The 19,200-nt window shown below is 40.2% G+C and overlaps 1 protein-coding gene across 1 annotated transcript in view; it reads right to left on the reverse strand.

The window, feature by feature from the left end:
* Window positions 1–321: 321 nt before the first annotated feature.
* The window catches only part of nfxl1 (nuclear transcription factor, X-box binding-like 1), a 221,529-nt gene continuing 202,650 nt past the window's right edge, over window positions 322–19,200 (reverse strand). The window contains exons 20-22 of the mRNA XM_078547444.1: window positions 12,730–12,816; window positions 7,280–7,333; window positions 322–1,724 (exon numbers count right to left, since the gene is read on the reverse strand). Coding sequence (XP_078403570.1) covers window positions 1,551–1,724; window positions 7,280–7,333; window positions 12,730–12,816 — 315 coding nt within the window. The 3' untranslated portion in view covers window positions 322–1,550. The remainder of the gene's footprint in view (window positions 1,725–7,279; window positions 7,334–12,729; window positions 12,817–19,200) is intronic.

Consider the following 19,200-nt stretch of genomic DNA (forward strand, 5'->3'; position numbering starts at 1 on the left):
ACAATGTAAAATGGATTTTAAAACCTTTTTAGAATGCTCACAAAATGAAATGCTGCTATTAGCAGATGCAGAAGTGCTAAACACCCAATTCTAGAATCAGGTGGGGTGCACAATCACCATGAATGAGGGAAGAAGGTGACCAACAGTGTTCGAGTGGGGCTCCTTCCCTCTCTCCATTTTTGGCTGCCAGCTTATTTAACGGTCCTTGGAACTTGAATACATCAGAAAGAATCTTTACACTTCTTTTCTAATGAATGGACGTCTTCACTTTTGTTTTAGATAATAGACGTTACTCAGTACAACAAAAAGTACCACCATAAATGGGAACACAATTCATTTATTAAATCATAGGTCAAGAAAAATAATGCAACATTCAGCACACTGCATAGATAAATTTCAGTTCAGGGAAACATACAATAGGGCTCACATTGCAAACCGTTTGCACTATCTGGCATTAAATATTATTTCTTGTGAATTCTTTTTGAATTTATCAATAATATCCCATGGAAATGGATTTATAGAACATGTAATCCGTCAATTGGTTCTCAGACAGTTTTGAATAATTTTAAAATTACTGCTATATCTAAATAGCCAATTCCCGTATAAATACAACTATGTAGCTAAGAAAAAGGAATGCTTGACCCTCTGGCCTCAATTTTTTTCAATTAGAAGATAAAATATACACGGACTGTGAAAGAAAAGTCAGTCAACTCTCCATGATAATCTAATAGGGAAGTGGAGCCATTCAATCATTTAAATGTAAAATAAGAGCAGACTTTAAATTTCTCACTATGTGCTTATGCCATTAGTGGTGTTTCAATGCTTGCTATTTTCAATTTGTTAATTTGTTTTGAATAACTACAGTGCTATATAAAGCACACGAGGCCCAGCCGACAAGCATTTTTTTGATCTGAAACAACAGAATTTTTTTAATAGCAAGGCAATCTACAATCTACAACATTCCAGTGAGCTGGGGTCAGTTATACTATGTCTACCGATTCACAAACTAAACATAACTCTGTTTGCTGGCTTACAACTTTCACAGAATAGTCAAATGCATAGACTAAAAGTGAAAAATTAAAAGGTCTACATAAGCTAGAAGATAAAGAAACTCACATATATTAAATTGGTCAGACTTATCCTAAGTTCTCAAAGAAGAAAATAAAACAATTTTAACAATTGTAATGCAATCTTCATAGCCTGTCAGTTCCAAGACAAAATTAATGCTTATACGTATGAAATAGAATTATCTGCAGTGATATCTTTTCTCAAACTCAGTGAAATAATCATGCATGTCTAAATACACACAATGTGATGTTAAGTTTTCATACAATATTATATACACGTGAAAGTTAATGGTATTTGTCACGTGCATAAATCACTTATGGCATCATGATTGATTATATTTGTAAACCTTTGTAGGCTGGAGGCAAGCTCAGCACAAAAAGACTTTAGTTGTGGGATTCATTCTAATGTAATTATTTTTTTTAAAGTACACTAGATAAGTTTTTTCTTAATTAATTTTGACCATACCATGGCTTCCAATTTCTTCAATTGAGTTGTAGTAGGTAAAAGGCGACCACTGCCAGGATAATCCCACAGACAGGGATCATTAGGTATTTCTTGTATTTCTGCCAAGCTGTTTCTTGGGTTTCTATTGTATCCCGTTTCTTGTTCTTCTTACGGCGACCCTTTAGTCTTTTTTCAAAGGCTTCTAATTCCACCTGGATAAAAGGTTGTACAAACTTAGTTTAGTTCATGAACATATTTGGGTGTAAGGGGAATATGCAAGAGTAAAAATGAAAGTGAAATAAATTGAAGTAAAGACACAACACCAATTGTGGTATGAATCTAGATAAACCAGGTTCAATTTCTGGGTTTGTTAACTCGGCTGAGCGCAGCCAGGGCAGCATTTGGGACAATATAAATAACATAAATAGCCTAACAGAATTGTGGGTGTACCTACACCACATGGACTGCAGCGGTTTAAAAAGGCAGCTCACTACCACCTATTCAAGGGCAGTTAGGGATGGGCAATAAATGCTGGCTGAGCCAGCGACACCCACATCCCATGAATGAATAAAAATAATAAATATATTCAAAATGTACACAGAACAAATATTCAGAGAATTAGATGTAATTCCAGGGGTAAAAATTGGAGGCAAGAACACAACACAATGCTATTTGTGGAATCAGAAGAGGCCCTACAAAATATTGCAGATCAAGTAAAAACCTGAAGTTTAGAATATCAATCGAGCATGAACACCAAAAAGACAAAAACAATGGTAATTAGGAGGAACACATTAAAATAAATTAGAGTGAAGACTGAAGTGGATGATACCACACCGGAACAAGTAGATAAGTTTGTCTATTTCGGACAAATGATAACAGAAGATGGTAGATGTGATGCTGAAATTAGAAAGAGGACAGAGATAACCAAAAGTAATTTTGTGAAGATGAAGGATGCGTTAACAACAAGAAAATTCAAGCTTGTAACAAGGAAGAAACACACAGGGTGCTACATTCCATCCACCTGCCTATATGCCTCAGAAACCTGGGCAATAAATAAAAATCTGTAGAAGCAAATACAGGCCTTTGAAATGTGGATGCTAAGACATATGCTAAATGTTCCATGAGGAGGTGCTTGAAATTGCAAGAACAAAAAGAGCTCTAAAAAGTGACATCTAGAAAATAAAAATCCGTGTTTTGGCCATTTGATCTGAGCTGATAGGCTACAGGATCTCTTCTACAGGGCTAAGGGGAGGGCAGCAGAAAAAAGGGCTGGCCTTGGCATAACTGGATGATGGACGTAACATATTGGTTGAAGAAGAGTTACAGTGAATGTGGGAGGATGGCAAAAGACAGACGAGCGTGTCATACCAAGACTGCAGACCTCCCGGTAGGAATAGTTACTAGCAGCAGCAAATGACATCAATCACCAGAGGTCTTCAGAGACAACAGGAAAGTCAGCCCAGAGTTTCAGCTCCTGATGACCCTCACTAGAAAGTACATGTGAACATGCAGACAATGAGACTGAACAGGATCTGGCTTGGCTATTATGCCTGCCAGATTGAAATAGTTTGCTGACACTTTGTCTAAGTTCCCACTTGAAGAATAGTTACTTTGGCAAGGGGCTGCTAGGTTCTTTGGAAGTGTAATCAAGTCGGGCTTACTGCCTTTAAAAGAGGATATATGAAAAGGAAAGAAAATGGGGAAAAACACAAGGTTCAGTACTCTTTTTGAATTTCTAAAGTTTTCAAAATTTAGAAACTAATTTGGTTATTTTATTTTGCCTCAGAAGAAACATAACGGAACACACAACTGAGATCACAAAACAAGATTCTAGTAATATAAAAATCACGATAACAGAAAGAGGGAGCGTTTCCAATCTTTGTTTAATCATTGATCATTCAGAGAAAACGTAAATGTCACTACAACATTACTGTGACTGGTTTATAGGGCAACTGTTCAGGAAATCAAATACAGACTCAAAGATAAATATGTAAGTACTAACCATGTTCAAACATCCCATTTCATAGTTTCTTTGCTGGAAATGTGAATTAAAGTGAGGAATGTGGTAGCATGATACTTTTGCCAAGAAACGAAAAATTGTTCATCAGCAGAATGTGAAGAACATCTGAATTTTCACTCCCTCCAACAGTTAGTTATGGGTGTTATACTCCCTTTGGTTGTTTTTCTTAATTTATATTATACAAATTAATGGCACTTTTGCTGAAGTATTACAGAAAAATAAAAATTTAAATGCTTTTGTATCTTCCAGGCTTTTACAGACCAGTTTCATTAGATACGAAAGTAGGTTAAAAGATCAACTGATCTTCAAATCTCAGAAAATAACTCAGGGCTGCAAAATTATTGAACTTTGCCAAACAGGTTAACTTTGACAACACTATTAAGTTGGCAAATTTTTTTGGTCCTTGTCATACAATGCACATGCAATCTTACACTTTCACCAGGGTAAATAAATCAAACTGGATTACTGAGAAAGAAAGCACTTGCACAATAAAAGATATTTTCCATTTACAGGCTATCCTAAAGCGCTGTGCATCCAATTAAGTAATTTTGATGTGTAGACAAATGGGGCGGTCAACAATGCTCAGTAAGATCCCACAAACTGTAAATCTGTTTTTGTGTAGGTTGAGAAAGAAATGTTGGCCAGGAAACCAGGGGAATATTGTGTTATTCTTCAAATAGTGGCATGACATCGTGTACATTCACCTAGAGCCTCAGTTTATCGCCTCTCCCAAAAGAAAACGCCTCTGGCATTGCAGCACTCCCTTAACACTCACAGAAGCATCAATGTAAGTTATGTGCTCTTTTCTTGAGTGGGGTTTGAGCACATAATCTGATTCAGAGACAATCAAATACTTAACCAACAGTTCTTTCGGTTTAAAAAACTAACAAATTTGGCATAAATAAATCCTCAAGTGAAACTCAGTGGAAAAGTCAAATAGTGAAATCTATCATTAAATCATTTATAGCAGATCACTCACTTGGCAGTTATTTAAAAAACCACATCGTAAGAAAAACGAGGGTAGAAATTCTACTTTGTGTGCTCACCAGCTTGTGCTTTCCACATATTTATTAATTAGAATGGCTATCCTTGTCAATTGGCAAGAGCTGAAAGGCAAAAATGGAAGCAACCAAACACCCCCTGTCAACCTATTCTTACCCTGCTGAGTGAGATAGACCTCCTACAGGAAAGCAAAGGTCAGCATAATCCTGATGCAGAGACCAGAATTTTCATTGCTTCCTTGGTCAGGCAAACTCTTTTACATTATAAATCTTATGAGCACATGATAATGACAGGCCTGAAAAAAATCAGCTAGTCTATTGAATTTGTCCCATAATGGTCGTAGAGCAACTGAGCATCACCACCAGTGTCCCACACCCATAAGTAGCCGTGTAATATCCTGAAAGAGGCTAAAAGAGAAAATAAACTCAGGTTAATTCAGGGGAATAAAATCTGGGAAATATCTCTGCACCTCTTGAAGGCAATGAAAATGAGTTTCAGAAAATGCCAGTTTACAAAGGCACATTACCCAGTACCCCACCTACCTAAAGTATGTTACACATCCAACTCCCCTTTGAGCAATTGCAGCACATCTACATTCATTGCAAGAGCTGGCAGCCTATCAGTGACCCACTGTTAAAAGAATAACCACCTGATATCTAAAAGTCCTACACTAGTGTTCCATGATTCTTCTCAGTGTATTTAACTAAAATACTGTAACCACATGGACACAGTCTCGTGTCAAATCTTAAGTCTACGCTTAGAGTTAAAAGGCCAGCTCAGCCTCCCATTGTAACTAAGAGCCTTCAAGGTATTTGTCAACTTAGTGGCTTCTCTGAACATTTTTTAGGGCCTCTACATCATCTCCATGTGAGGTGACCAACTACACATAGTATTCTAAATGAGACCCAACAAAAATCTTCCATAAGGACAGTATAGTGCTTTTTGTTTTATATGGGATTATCCTAGCAATACATCACAGTATTCTATTTGCTTATGTTATAGCCTCATGGCACCGGCTGTGGACCTTGCAATTCATCTATTAAAACAGCTGGGTCTTTTTCCCACGTAACAGTATTTAGGTGGAAACCATGGATAGTACACACATGCTTAGGATCATGTCTATTCACATGAATAGCACCATATTCATTTACGTTAAGTGACATCTGCCAGACACAGGCCCTTTCCCTCACTACATTGAGATCTGATTGCAGTAATTTTATCTCACCTAAAATCCTAGCACTTAAGATTGAGAAGAGTAATGGTCTTAACATCAATCCCTGTGGGGCTTCACTAGTAGCCAGGATCAACTGAGAAGCACCATCATGAACAACCACCTTTGGCCCATCCAAACACAATCAATTCTTTATCCAACCCAAGATCTGCCGTAAGTTCCATAGGCTCATATCTCATTAAGTAGCCTACCTGTGCAGCACTTTTAATAGAAATTTTTTTGGAAATCTAATTATACAACGTTATTTGGATTACCTTAATCCTGCAACCTTGCAATTTCATCAAAAAAAAGCAGCTACATTGGTAGGAAAAACCATCTTTTCAGAATACACATTGAGAATCTCTGAAAATCCTTCTGTGACTAGGCAGGCATATAGAGTATCCTTAAATGATCCATTCTTGCAATTTTCCTATATAACCAACTTCATGGCTAATAGTTTATAATTTCCCAGTTCTGGCTTGATGCCTTTTTTAAATATTGTACCTTAATAGGTGAACTATAAATATAAACAAAATATACAAATATCAAGCAAAAGCTCAGGAATGGCAACAAACATAATCTTGTCATAGTAGAGGGAGGAAATACCATAAACTGCAAGCATACAGTGTCTACCTCAAAATATGAAATGACAGGGTAGAAACATTTAGACAAAATAAACTATATGCACAGTGTAACATGATCAGCAGATAAAAGAAACTCAGTTCTAATAATGGGAATACGCAACTCAGTAAAAATAGGATTAGTCTCTCTCCTGTAAGTGCTAAACATTCTTTTATCAGAACTAAAACAAGGCTGCACCCATCAGCCTGATAGCAGGTCTTTTGTCTCCATCGTTCCCAATACAAGCCTGTCAAGTAGCATTAGGTGAAACAGACAGGAAAGCCAACTCACCATTCAGCTATCAAATTAAGCAATACAACAAGACAAACCAATAAAAAAAAAAATCAAAATTTAATTTCTCTCTAAAAGGCACACCTTGTCCAATGGTTCAAATGATTCTTTTTCAAAGTTAAGGAACATTATGTGGGGACATGGGGTGGGGAGGAGGAGCTGCTGAGTGAACGAATGTGTCGGGTGGAAGGGAGTAGGGAAGAGGGGCTGCTGAGTGAGTTTCTGCGGGAGGTGGCTTGGGAAGGGGGGTGTGTGTGCGTACGTGCACAGTGGGAACAGAGGGTTGATTGCAATGTGCGTGGGGGTGGGGGTGGGGGTGGAGGGGACAGGGACTTCATCGAGCATTCTCTCACCGGGGAATATGGAGAGCTTGGCTGAAACCTACAACAGTACATAAAATAATGGCATTTTTATAAGTGCTTTAAAAACACTGATTTTCAAATGCATGTGATGTATTATATGTTGATCTATAATATGCAAATGTTAATAATCATATACTGAATGTTATGATGCTGCCATATTGCTGTTGTTCTTGCTGTCATCTGGGGTCGTGTTACTTTTCAACTGTTAAAACGGGGTCACATCAGAAAATTGTTTGGGAAGGAGTGTACTAAGCTACTTACCTGTTGCTTTAGTCTTTCTTTTTCAAGGGCAGCTTTTTCTTCAGCTTCTTTCATCTGAAGAAACAGTTGAAAAAATAAATTTATTGTCTAGAGACAAATTAAACTTTGATATTCATGTAATTCTGTATTAAAGGTTATTTAAGGGGAGGCAGTGGGAAGTGGTAATGTCACTGGACTAACAATTCAGAGGTCCAGACCAATGTTCTGGAGAGACAGATTCAAATCTCACCACAGCAGCTGGTGGAATTTAAATTCAACTAATAAACCTGGAATTAAAAGCTAGTTCTTGGTAATAGTGACCATCCAAAAACCCACCTGGTTCACTAATGCCCCTTCAGGGAGGAAATCTGCTGTCCTTACCTGACCTGGCCCACATGTGATGGAAGACCCAGAGCAACTTGGTTGACTCTTAACTGCCCTCTGAAATGACCTAGCAAGCCACTCTGTTGTATCAAACCGCTATAAGTCTAAAAGGAATGAAACTGGAATAACCACTCTGCATCAATCCAGGCACCAGAAACGACAACGGCACACCCAGCCCTGTCGACCCTGCAAAATCTTCCTTACCAACATCTGGGGGATTGTGCTAAAATTGAGCGCTGTCCCACAGACTAGTCAAGCAACAGCCTGACAAAGTCATTCTTACAGAATCATACCCTACAGATGACGTCCCAGACACCATCACCACCATCCCTGGATATGTCCAGTCCCACTGACAGGACAGAACCACCAGAGGTGGCAGCACAGTCAGGAGGGAGGTGCCCTGTAGTCCTCAACATCAACTCTGGACCCCATAAAGTCACATGGCATGAGGTAAAACATGGACAAGGAAACCTCCTGCTGGTTACCACCTACAGCACCCCCTCAGCTGATGAATCAGTCCTCCTCCATTTTGAACACCACTTGTAAGAAACATTGAGGGTGGCCAGGGCACAGAACATACTCTGGGCGGGGACTTCAATGTCCATCACCAAGAGTAGCTCATTAGTACCACTACTGACCAAGCTGGCCGATTCTTAAAGCACATAGCTGCTAGACTGGGTCTGCAGCAGATGGTGACGGAACCAACAAGAGGGAAAAACCTACTTGAACCCATCCTTATCAATCTACCTGTTGCGGATGCATCTGTCGATCACAGTATTGATAGGACTGACCACTGCACAATCCTTGTGGAGACAAAGTCCCATCTTCACATTGACGATATGCTCTAGCAACTCAAACTGGGCATCCATGAGGTGCTGTGGGCAATCAGCAGCAGCAAAATTCTATATAACCGCAATCTGTAACCTCATGGCCTGGCATATGTTCCATTCTACAATTACCATCGAGCTGGGGATCAACCCTGGTTCAATGAAGACTGCAGGAGCAGCAACAGGCATACCTAAACATGAGGCATCAACCTGGTGGAGCTACAACACCACACTACTTGCATGCCAAACAGTAGAAGCAGCATTTGATAGACAGCGCTAAGAGATCCCACAACCAATGGATCAGAACTAAGCTTTGCAGTCCTGCTACATCCAGTCGTAAATGATGGTGTGCAATTAAACAACTCACTGGAGGAGGAGGCTCCACAAATATCCCCATCCTCAAAGAAGATGGGGGAGCCCAGCACATCAGTGCAAAACACAAGGTTCAAGAATTTGAAAGCATCTTCAGCCAGAGGTGCTGAGTGTATGATCCATCTCAGCCTCCGCCCAAGGTCACCTGCATCAAAGATGCCAGTCTTCAGCCAATTCAAATCACTCCACATGATATTAAGAAACAGGTGAAGGCACTGGTTACTGCAAAGGCTATGGGCCCTGACAACATTCCAGCAATAGCACTAAAAGATTTGTGCTCCAGAGCTAGCCATGCCCCTAGTCTAGTTGTTCAGTATAGCTACCACACTGGCATCTACCCGGCAATGTGGAAAATTGCCCACATATGTCCTGTCCACAAAAAGCAGAGCAAGTCCAACCCGGCCAATTACTGCCCCATCAGCCAACTCTTGATCATCAGCAAAATAATGGAAGGTGTCGTCGACAGGGCTATCAAGAGGCACTTACTCAGCAATAACCTGCTCACTGACACTCAGTTTGGGTTCTGCCAGGGTCACTCAGCTTCTGACCTCATTATAGACTTGGTCCAAACATAGACAAAAGAGCTGAACTACAGAGGTGAGGCGAGGGTGACTGCCCTTGACATCAAGGCAGCATTTGACTGAGTATGGCATCAGGAAGCCCTAGTAAAACTGGAGTTTATGGAAATCGAGGGAAAACTCTCCGCTGGTTGGATTCATATCTAGCACAAAGGAAGATTGTTGTGGCTGCTGGAGATCAATCATCTCAGTCCCAGGAGGAGTTCCTCACAGTAGTTTCCTAGGCCCAACCATCTTCAGGTGCTTCATCAATGACATTCCCTCCATCATAAGGTCAGCCATAGAGATTTTCACTGATTGCACATTGGTCAGCACCATTCATGAACCCTCAGATACTGAGACAGTCGGTGCCCACATGTAGCAATGCCTGGACAATATTCAGGCTTGGGCTGGTAAGTGGCAAGTAACATTCATGCTACACAAGTGCCAGGCAATGACCATCTCCAACAAGAGAGAGTCCAACCAACACCCCTCGATATTCAATCGCATTACCATCGTTGAATCCCCCACTCTCAACATCCTGGGGGTTACCATTGAGCAGAAACACACTGGACCAGCCATGCAAATACTGTGGCTACAACAGCAGGTCAGAGCCTGGGAATTCTGCAGCAAGTAACTCACCTCCTGATTCCCCAAAGCCTGTCCATCATCTACAAGGCACAAGTCAGGAGTGTGATGGAATACTCTCCACTTGCCTGGATGAGTGCAACTCCAACAACACTCGAGAAGCTCGACATCATCCAGGACAAAGCAACCCGCTTGATTGGCACCCCATTCATAAACATTCACTCCCTCCAACACAGTGGCAGCAGTGTGCACCATCTACAAGATGCACTGCAGCAACTCACCAAGGATCCTTCAACATCACCTTCCAAACCTGCGACCTCTACCATCTAGAAGGACAAGGGTAGCGGATGCATGGGAACACCGCCAACTGCAAGTTCCCCTCCAAGCCACACACCATTCTGACTTAGAACTATATCATCACTCCTTCAATGTTGGCTGGGTCAAAACTGTGGAACTCCCTCCCTAACAGCACTGTGGGTGTACCTACACCACATGGACTGCAGCAGTTCAAGAAAGGCACTCGCCACCACCTTCTCAAGGGTAATTAGGGATAGGCAATAAATACTGGCCTAGCCAGCAACACCCACATCCGATGAAAGGATAAAGAAAGTAGTGTTTTTAGGAAGATAGCCCGTATCTGCATTTAATTCTGATTTTAAAATCATTACATACCTTTTTGGTTACTAAGTTCCTACACTATTATTACATTAATCGAATATATTCCCAAATAGCAAAATGTGTAATTTATCCATTATTTAACTAATGCTTATATTTTTGCCCTTGAACGTTGCAATGGTCACTCCTGCTGGTTCATTTATATTCTGGATCATCTGATCATATATATTGGACATATTGTTTTTGAAATTGACTGCAGTCACTAGTAGTTCAAAATTACACTCTGGAAAATTACTGTATTTTAATTTTAATGGATCATTTTCATTTCCTCATCCCTCAACCCTAGATGTAGCCTTCATTAAGCATACAAACTCATATAGTTTGTAGAAGTTCAAAGAGGAAATCCAAATTGTTGCTACTACTCATAATATATTGATTGGTAAGGCTCTTAAAAGGAGCAAAACTGGAGGAGATCCATGAAAAATCCAAGCCACCTGGTCAACTTTAAACAGCATATGCTTTACATTGGAAGATGACTGTTCTGTAAGATTCCACATGTAATCCAATACAGTTCTTGGGCCTCTCCAATTTAAAACGCTGTTCTCATTCTGAAACAGTAGCTTAGTAATGCCAAAAAGATTACAAATTCCACATGCAGCTTTAGACTAATATTACTGTTGTTCACTTTTGAGCATAATGGGCTTAACGTTTTCCATTTCCTATCAAAAGCTATGTTCTTGCTGTTTTTCCAATTGCTTAATTGTCAATTTCAGGCAAGTTTTAAATCAGGAACAAATTAATGTTCCTATGTGCTGCTGGCAATTTAATTGGGGAATTCACCATCATCAGAAAATTAGATTTAAGCCACTAAGTTTAAACCATAAAAATGGAATTTATTACAATGACAAATTTAATGAATTTGGATTCATAACAATTTATGGTTACTTGCTTGCTGCATTTAGGTTTTTCCTAGTATGCAAAAGTTAATTTTTAAAAAATCAAGTGTAATGATTGGGCTAGGATGTACTTTTTCCTTCTGAATATTAGTAGTTCCAATCATATTTTTGTTTGTTTATTCTTTCATGGGATGTGGGTGTTATAACAAGGCCAGCATTTGTTGCCCATCCCTAATTGCCTTTGACTTGCTAGGCCATTTCAGAGGGCAGTTAAGAGTCAACCACATTACTATGGGTCTGCAGTCACATGTAGGCCAGACCAGATATGGGAGCAGATTTCCTTCCCTAAAGGATATTAGTGAACTAGATGGGTTTTTATGACAATTGATAATAGCTCCATGGTCATCATTGCTGAGGTTAGTTTTCAATTTCAGAGTAATGAATTGAATTTGGGATTTGAACCCATGTCCCCAGTGCATGAACCTGAGTCTCTGAATTACTAGTCCAGTGACATTACCACTACATCACCATCTTCCCCCGATATCATCCCAGAAAGGCAGAATAAAACCATGTCACAAATTCAGGCAGTGCAAGTACGACAAGCCATTTATTTTTTAAAAAGCAGTATGACTTAAAATATTCAGAGATAAGAAAGATATACAAAACAGGTTCAAGGCAATTACTTACTGTCATTTTAAGGTAAATTTAAACTATGAAGTTTCCCCAAACTAAAATAAGATTTGATGACCAAGGTTGTTGGTTAACTTTCTAAACAATTAATAAAAATTAATTTTATCAACTTGAGCCTGTGTCAAATAACAAGTACTTCAAATTATGGAATTTTAAAACACAGGAGACCACTCTACCCGTGCCAGCTTTCTGAAATGATTCTAAATACTTGTTATTTGTCCCTATCCTCTGCCCTTTTCCCTTAACCATTTTTTCCTTTCCAAATGTTTCAAAACTTATTTTTAAAAAGCTATATGGATTCTGCCACTATCATTTCTGGTACAGCAAACAACCCTGGGTGAACAAATTGCAAGCAATCTAATAGAACTTATGTATGAATACACAAAAACAATAGAAGTTTAACATATAGAATGCAATGTACTCACTGCAACAATTATACGTGAGATTTCATTTGTATGTAGAGTCTATTTTGGAACACGTTCTTTGCATCCACTCTTAAGCAAAGTCGAGAGAGTATAATGTAACAAGGCAAGAGACGTTACCTCAGATGCTTTTTGCTTCATTTCCTGACAGACTTCATCACATTCCACCAGGGCTTGCTCCTCAGTCACCACTGAACACAGTATTTCCTTTATTAAACACATAAATGTCTTTGGTATCAATTCTTCAAAGAATGTTGTGTTAATTTGAAACCACAAATTCTATACATGCAGGAAGGATATAGTTGATATTTTAAGGTTAGATAAACATTTGTTCAAAATAACACCCATTTAATGGACACACTTAATAACATTGCTCGCACCAGTTCTAGTGTTTCAATTCAATAAAGACACTTTCCATACCCCATTGGGGTTCCACTGGAAATTACACACAGAAATGTGTGCTCATCATCGAGTTTCAAATAAATAGAATACCGCTGATCCTCGATGAACCCAAAGTAGTGTATTTTCCTCTGCATCCATTCAATGACTGCTGGCTTGTGTAACAGACTGTAATCCCTCGCCTTGACAGAAGAATTAGTTAATGTTCCATCTGTTGCTTTATCCACCAACATTTCCCTAAACTACCTGCCTATATCACCCTACTAAAATCAACAAAACAAGAAAATAGAAATCTAGTTCTCTAGAGTGCAAGATGATTTTTGAAATGTACACACACAAACTGCTGTATGCAGACATGTTTAATTGAACTTGAAATAGTTCTCTGTGTATTTGGCATACACATAGGCAATCAGCTGAAGATAAAACAACATGGCCTGAATTTTTCCATTGTCGGGCGGGCTATCACAGAGTCAACCGCCGTCCGTGATCGGCTCTGCACCCTCATTTTATGCGGGTGGGCCAATTAAGGCCCGCCCAGCGTAATACGTGAGTGGTAGCGCTGAGCTCTACCTGTGCGGGCGGAAGGTGGAAGGAGAGTTGGGTCCAGTGCTTTTTCGCGCATGTGCACAAAAGAGCGCTTCAATCTCCCTGAGGCACAGAGCTGCCTCAGGGAGACTGAAGTGCTTTTGAAAAAAATAAATAAGTGTAATAAAAATTTAATGAAACATGTCACCTCATGTGACTGTGTCACATGTGATGGGACATGTTTTTATTTTTCAGAAAAACTTTTTATTTAATTCGTAAAAGCTTTAGGAAACCTCATCCCACTCGTGGATGAGATTTCCTAAAAAACATAAAGGCAGCTTGGCCTTTTAGCCTGCCCACCAACTGTGAGGTTGGACGGGCAGCGTAAACTTGAAATTAATTACCTAGTTAATGGCCTTAATAGGCCTTTCAATTATCAGCGGGCATGCAGCTGACTCCGGCGCGTGCCCGCTGAATGAAATATTGCGAACAGCACAATGATGTTGGGACGCAAGCCCAACGTCATCGCGCATCACTTTATGCTCCGGTGTGTCGGGCCCACCCCCACCCACCGAATGTAAAATCTTGGCCCATGCTTAGTTTTACTATTCCTTTGTCAAGGGAAGGCTGAATATAATCATGTTTGCTTTAAATTGTATTTTAAAAGGATTAACTTTAAAGTGCATCAGTTCACTGGATTTCATGGCTTAGAAGATATGCTTGAAATTAATAATTTTGGAATATCCTCAATTATATTATATTATGTACTTTAGATTTCTAAAATTAAACCTGTATTTTGCTGTAAGGGATTTTGAGTTAATTTGGGAGCCCATGTTTCTTTATATTGAGTACAAGTCTGATTAAGATGTTTCAGGAACCAAACCACTACGGCTGAATTAATTCTGACCTTTAGCATTGTGCATCGCTCTCTAAATAGATACTGGAGTCTTTCTGACCTCTCTTGTCCAAGTTTTTTCTCTACATTTGACAGATGGGTGTCTTTAGAACTGCATGATTTTACAATATTTCTTTGCTCCAAATTACTGATAGAAATAATCCCAAAATGAAAGTAACTAGTCTCCAATTACGCAAACACCGCGAACACTGGGAACTTGTGCCAAAATTGGGAGAGCTATTATATCAACTATTCAAACAACAGCCTAATACAGTCATAGTCACAGAATTCATCCAACTTCCCAGATTTCTCCATCACCATTTCTGGGTATTTCCTGCCCCAAATGTAGGACAGGTGGAGACATGACTGCAGGGTGACCAAGGTTGAGAACTAAATATTTAAGGATATTTGACATTTAGGAAGGATAGGCAAAACGGAAAAGGAAGTGGGATAGTGCTGTTAATAAAGGATGAGATCGGTATGTTAGAGATATCTTTGATTGGAAGAAACACAAAAGGGCAGCAAACACTGGAAGTTGTTGTTTTTGGCCACCAAACAGTAGTGGTAATGTAGGGCATGGTATAAACCAGGAAATTAGAGGTACATATAACGAGGGTAATACAGTAATCATGGAGGACTTCAATCTGCATATAGACTGGGTAAACCTAATTAGCAGTAATGATGTAGAGGATGAATTCCTGGAATGTAAATGAGATGGTTTTCTAGAACAGTTGAGGAACCAACTATAGAACAGGCTATTTTAGATCTAGTATTGTGCAAAGAGCCTTTAGGAAACAGTGACCATAATATGATAGAATTTTACATTAAGTTTGAAAATTATGTAGTTCAATCCGAAACTAGGGTCTTTAATCCATAGAAAGGAAACTACGAAGGTATGAGGGGCAAGTTGGCTGTTGATTGGGAAGCTACATGAAAAGGTATGATGGTGTCATTGAGCATGTTCAAGACACAGGTGGATAGATTTCTAATTATTAATGATACCAATGGATAAGAGGATACTCTGGGAAATGAGTGTTGAGGTAGAACATCAGTCATGATCTAGTTGAATGGTGGAGTAGGCTTGAGGGGCGAAATGGCCTACTCCTGCTCCTATTTCCTAAGTTCCTAAGTCACAGTGAAAGAGGTGTTAACTAAAATACTGGATGCACTAAAAATTGATAAAGAGGAGGTATTTGAAAGGTTGGCTGTTCTTAAAATTGATAAGTTACCAAATCCTGATGGAATGCACAAGTGAATGCAGAGGGAAGTTAAAAGTGGGAATTGCTAAGGTACTGGCCAGAATCTTCCAACCCTCCTCACATAAAGGTGGTGCCAGAGGAAGGGACAATGGCAACTGTTGCCCTTGTTCAAAAAGGTTGTAAGGGTAAAGCTAACAACTGCAGGCCAGTCAATTTGATCTGAGTAGTCAGAAAGCTTTTAATCCGGTACAAAATCAGCAGTTATTTGATAACTCTGGATTAATTGAGGAAAGTCAGCATGGATTTGTTAAAATTATGTTTAACCAACTTGAGTTTTTGTTAAAGCAACAAAGATGATTGATGAGGGCAATGTGGCTGATATGCTGATTATGGACTAGCAAAAGGTGTTTGATAAAGAAAGTCCCACGAAATACTTAGCAGCAAAGTTGAAGCCCGTGGAATAAAAAGGACAGTGGCACCATGGATATGAAGTTGGCTGAGTGACAGAAAAGAGAGAGTGGTGACAACTGGTTATTTTTCGGACTGGAGGAAGGTATATAGTGGGGATCTCCAAGGGTCAGTGTTAGAACCACTGTTTTTCTTGATTTATATTAATGACCTAGACTTTATATATAGAACACAATTTCAAATTTTCAGATGACACAAAATTTGCAATATTGTGAATTGTGAGGACAGTGATATTTCAAAAGGACATAGATAAGCTGATGGAATGGGTGAACACATGACAAATGAAATTTAATGCAGAGAATCATTCCAAGGATAAGCGACTTCACTTATATGGATAGAATGAAGGAGTTGGGGCTGTTCTCCTTAGAGAAAGGAAGGCCAATAAAAGTTTAATAAAAGTGTTCAAAATTATGAGGGGTTTAGACAGAGTAGGTAGAGAGAAACTGTTCCCACTGGCAGAAGGGTCAAGAATCAGAGCATAAGGATTTAAGGTGATTGGCAAAACAGATGATTGACATGAGGAAAAAATGTTTTAATCAGCAAACGCTTACGTTCTGGAATGCATTGCCTGAGACTGGTGGAGGCAGTTTTAATTATGGTTTCCAAAAGGGAATTGGATAAGCAACTGAATCACAGAATTGTTACGGTGCAAAAGGAGGCCTTTCAGCCCATCATGTCTGCACTGGCTCTCCAGATGAGCTCAGTGCCATTCTGTTGCCTTTTCCCCACAACTCTGTACATTGTTTTTATTTAAATAATCATCCAGTGCCCTCTTGAATGCCTTGATTGAACCTGGCTCCACCACACCTCCAGTCAGTGCATTCCAGGCCCGAACCACTCGCTGTGCGAAAGTTTCTTCTCATTTGCTTCTTTTGCAAATCACTTTAAATCTGTGCACTCTCATTCTCGATTCTTTTATGAGCGGGAACAGTTTCTCCCTATCTACTTTGTCCAGCTCCCTCATGATTTTGAACACCTCTATCAAATCTCCTCTTAGCCTTCTGCTCTCCAAGTAGAACAGTCCCAACTTCTCCAATCAATCTTCATAACTGAAGTTTCTCATCCCTGGAACCATTTTTGTAAATTTCTTCTGCACTCTCTCCAAAGCTTTCCTAAAGAACTGTACACAATACTCCAGCTGAGGTCTAACTTGCGTCCTGTACAAGTTCAAGCATAACCTTCTTGCTCTTGTGCTCCATGCTCCTATTAATAAAGCCTAGGATACAGTATGCTTTATTAATTGCTCTCTCCATCTGACCTGCCACCTTTAATGACTTATGCACATGTACACCCAGGCCCCTCTCTCTGGGGCACCCTTTAGAATTGTACCCCTTCTTTTATATTGTCTTTCCATATTCTTCCTACAAAAATGAATCACCTCACACTTCTCTGCATTAAACTTCATCTACCACCTGTCTGCCCACTCCACCAACTTGCCCATGTTCTTTTGAAATTCTACACTATCCTCCTCATGGTTTACAATGCTTCCGAGTTTTGTATCATCCGCAAACTTTGAAATTGTCCCTGCACACTAAGATCTAGACCATTAATGTATATCAGGAAAAGCAAGGGTCCCAATACCGACCCCTGGGGAACTCCATCACAAACTTTCCTCCAGCCCGAAAAACATCCATGAACCATTACTACCCTGTTTCCTATTTCTCAGCCAATTTTGTATCCACATTGCTACTGGCACTTTTATTCCATGAGCTATAACTTCTCTCTCAAGTCTGTTGTGCAGCAGGGAGTTCTGGCGTGGGGGGTTGGGGTGAAGGGAGTTCTGGGGTCGGGGGGGGAGGGAGCCCGGCAGGGGGAAAGGAGAGGTGGAGTGAGAGAGTCCAGAGGGAAGAGGAAAGTGGAGGAGGCAGTAAAGGGAGGGAGATGTCCAGGTGAATGTACAAGGGAGGGGTCCGTGGAGTCAATGACTGGCTCCTGGAGAGTGAACTGAGATTAGGTGTGGTAGGAGGGAATGGGGAGTACGAAACGAGGCAGGGTGGTAGGAGGGTTAGGGAGCTTTGGTAATGGTAGAAGGGACAGCAAGGGTGGTTGGTGGGGACTCAGGGGCAGACACTGAGTCTGGGGTTGGGTAGGAGGAGGTCGGGGAGGAGATTGCAGATGTGGGTGGGATTCTCAGGAAGGTAGGGGATGTGCACATTCACTTGGACATCCTGGTAAGAAAAGGGTTCTGATTAGTAGGTGACATTGGAGAAGTGATGCCTGGGGGGAGGTCAACAGTGATGGGGGAGCCCATCTGCCAGTGATCCAGAGTGTTTCCTGGAGATGCATTATTAATGAGGCGGAACACGCCGGGAATGGGACAATACTGCCCGAAAACCCGCCATTGCAGCTGATGGGTAAAATTACTTTTATCCTGCCTGTTACTGGACTTTGTGCAAATCTGGAATGATTCCCCCCAAATCTACATTCCCTGCTGTTTAGAAAAATAAAAGATGATCTCTTTGAAACATATAAAATTCCTGAGGGGCTTGACAAGCTAGATACTGGGAGGGTGTTTCCCCTTGATGTAGACACTAGAACGAAGGGTCACAGCCTCAAAATATGAGGTCAGTCATTTAGAGTTGGGACATGTTTCTTCACCCAAAGGGTTGCGAGCCTTTGGAATTCTCTGCTGCAGTGAGCTGTGATGCTCAAATATTGAGTATATTCCAAGTCAGAGATCATTAGATTTTTGAGAGAATCAAGGTGCATGGGAATAGTGCGGGAAGGTGTAGTTGAGGTGAATGATCAGCCATGATCTTGTTAAGTGGCAGAGCAGGCTCGAGAGGCCAAGTAGCGTTCTCCTCCTATTTCTTATGTTCTCATGACTGCAGTGTTTACTACTGCAGATCAAGGTGTATCAGTCAATCTTGGAAGGATTCTTCAAAAAACAAGGGTCGACTTAAACACCGAATATAAAAACGTCAAGCCAAGCATCAACAAGGAATGTAAATACTTGGACCTATCCCCATTGGGAAGCACTGAAAAACTGTACACCGCTTATGCGAGAAGATGGCAAAGCCGAACTGTACTCTATTTGGGGAGAAGGAATATTTTCAATATTTTATTTGATAAATCCCATTTGTTCTGGTGCCTTGCTAGACATTT

The sequence above is a fragment of the Cetorhinus maximus genome, chromosome 1 (genome assembly GCF_964194155.1).
Source record: "Cetorhinus maximus chromosome 1, sCetMax3.hap1.1, whole genome shotgun sequence".
In the NCBI taxonomy this organism is placed as follows: domain Eukaryota; kingdom Metazoa; phylum Chordata; class Chondrichthyes; order Lamniformes; family Cetorhinidae; genus Cetorhinus; species Cetorhinus maximus.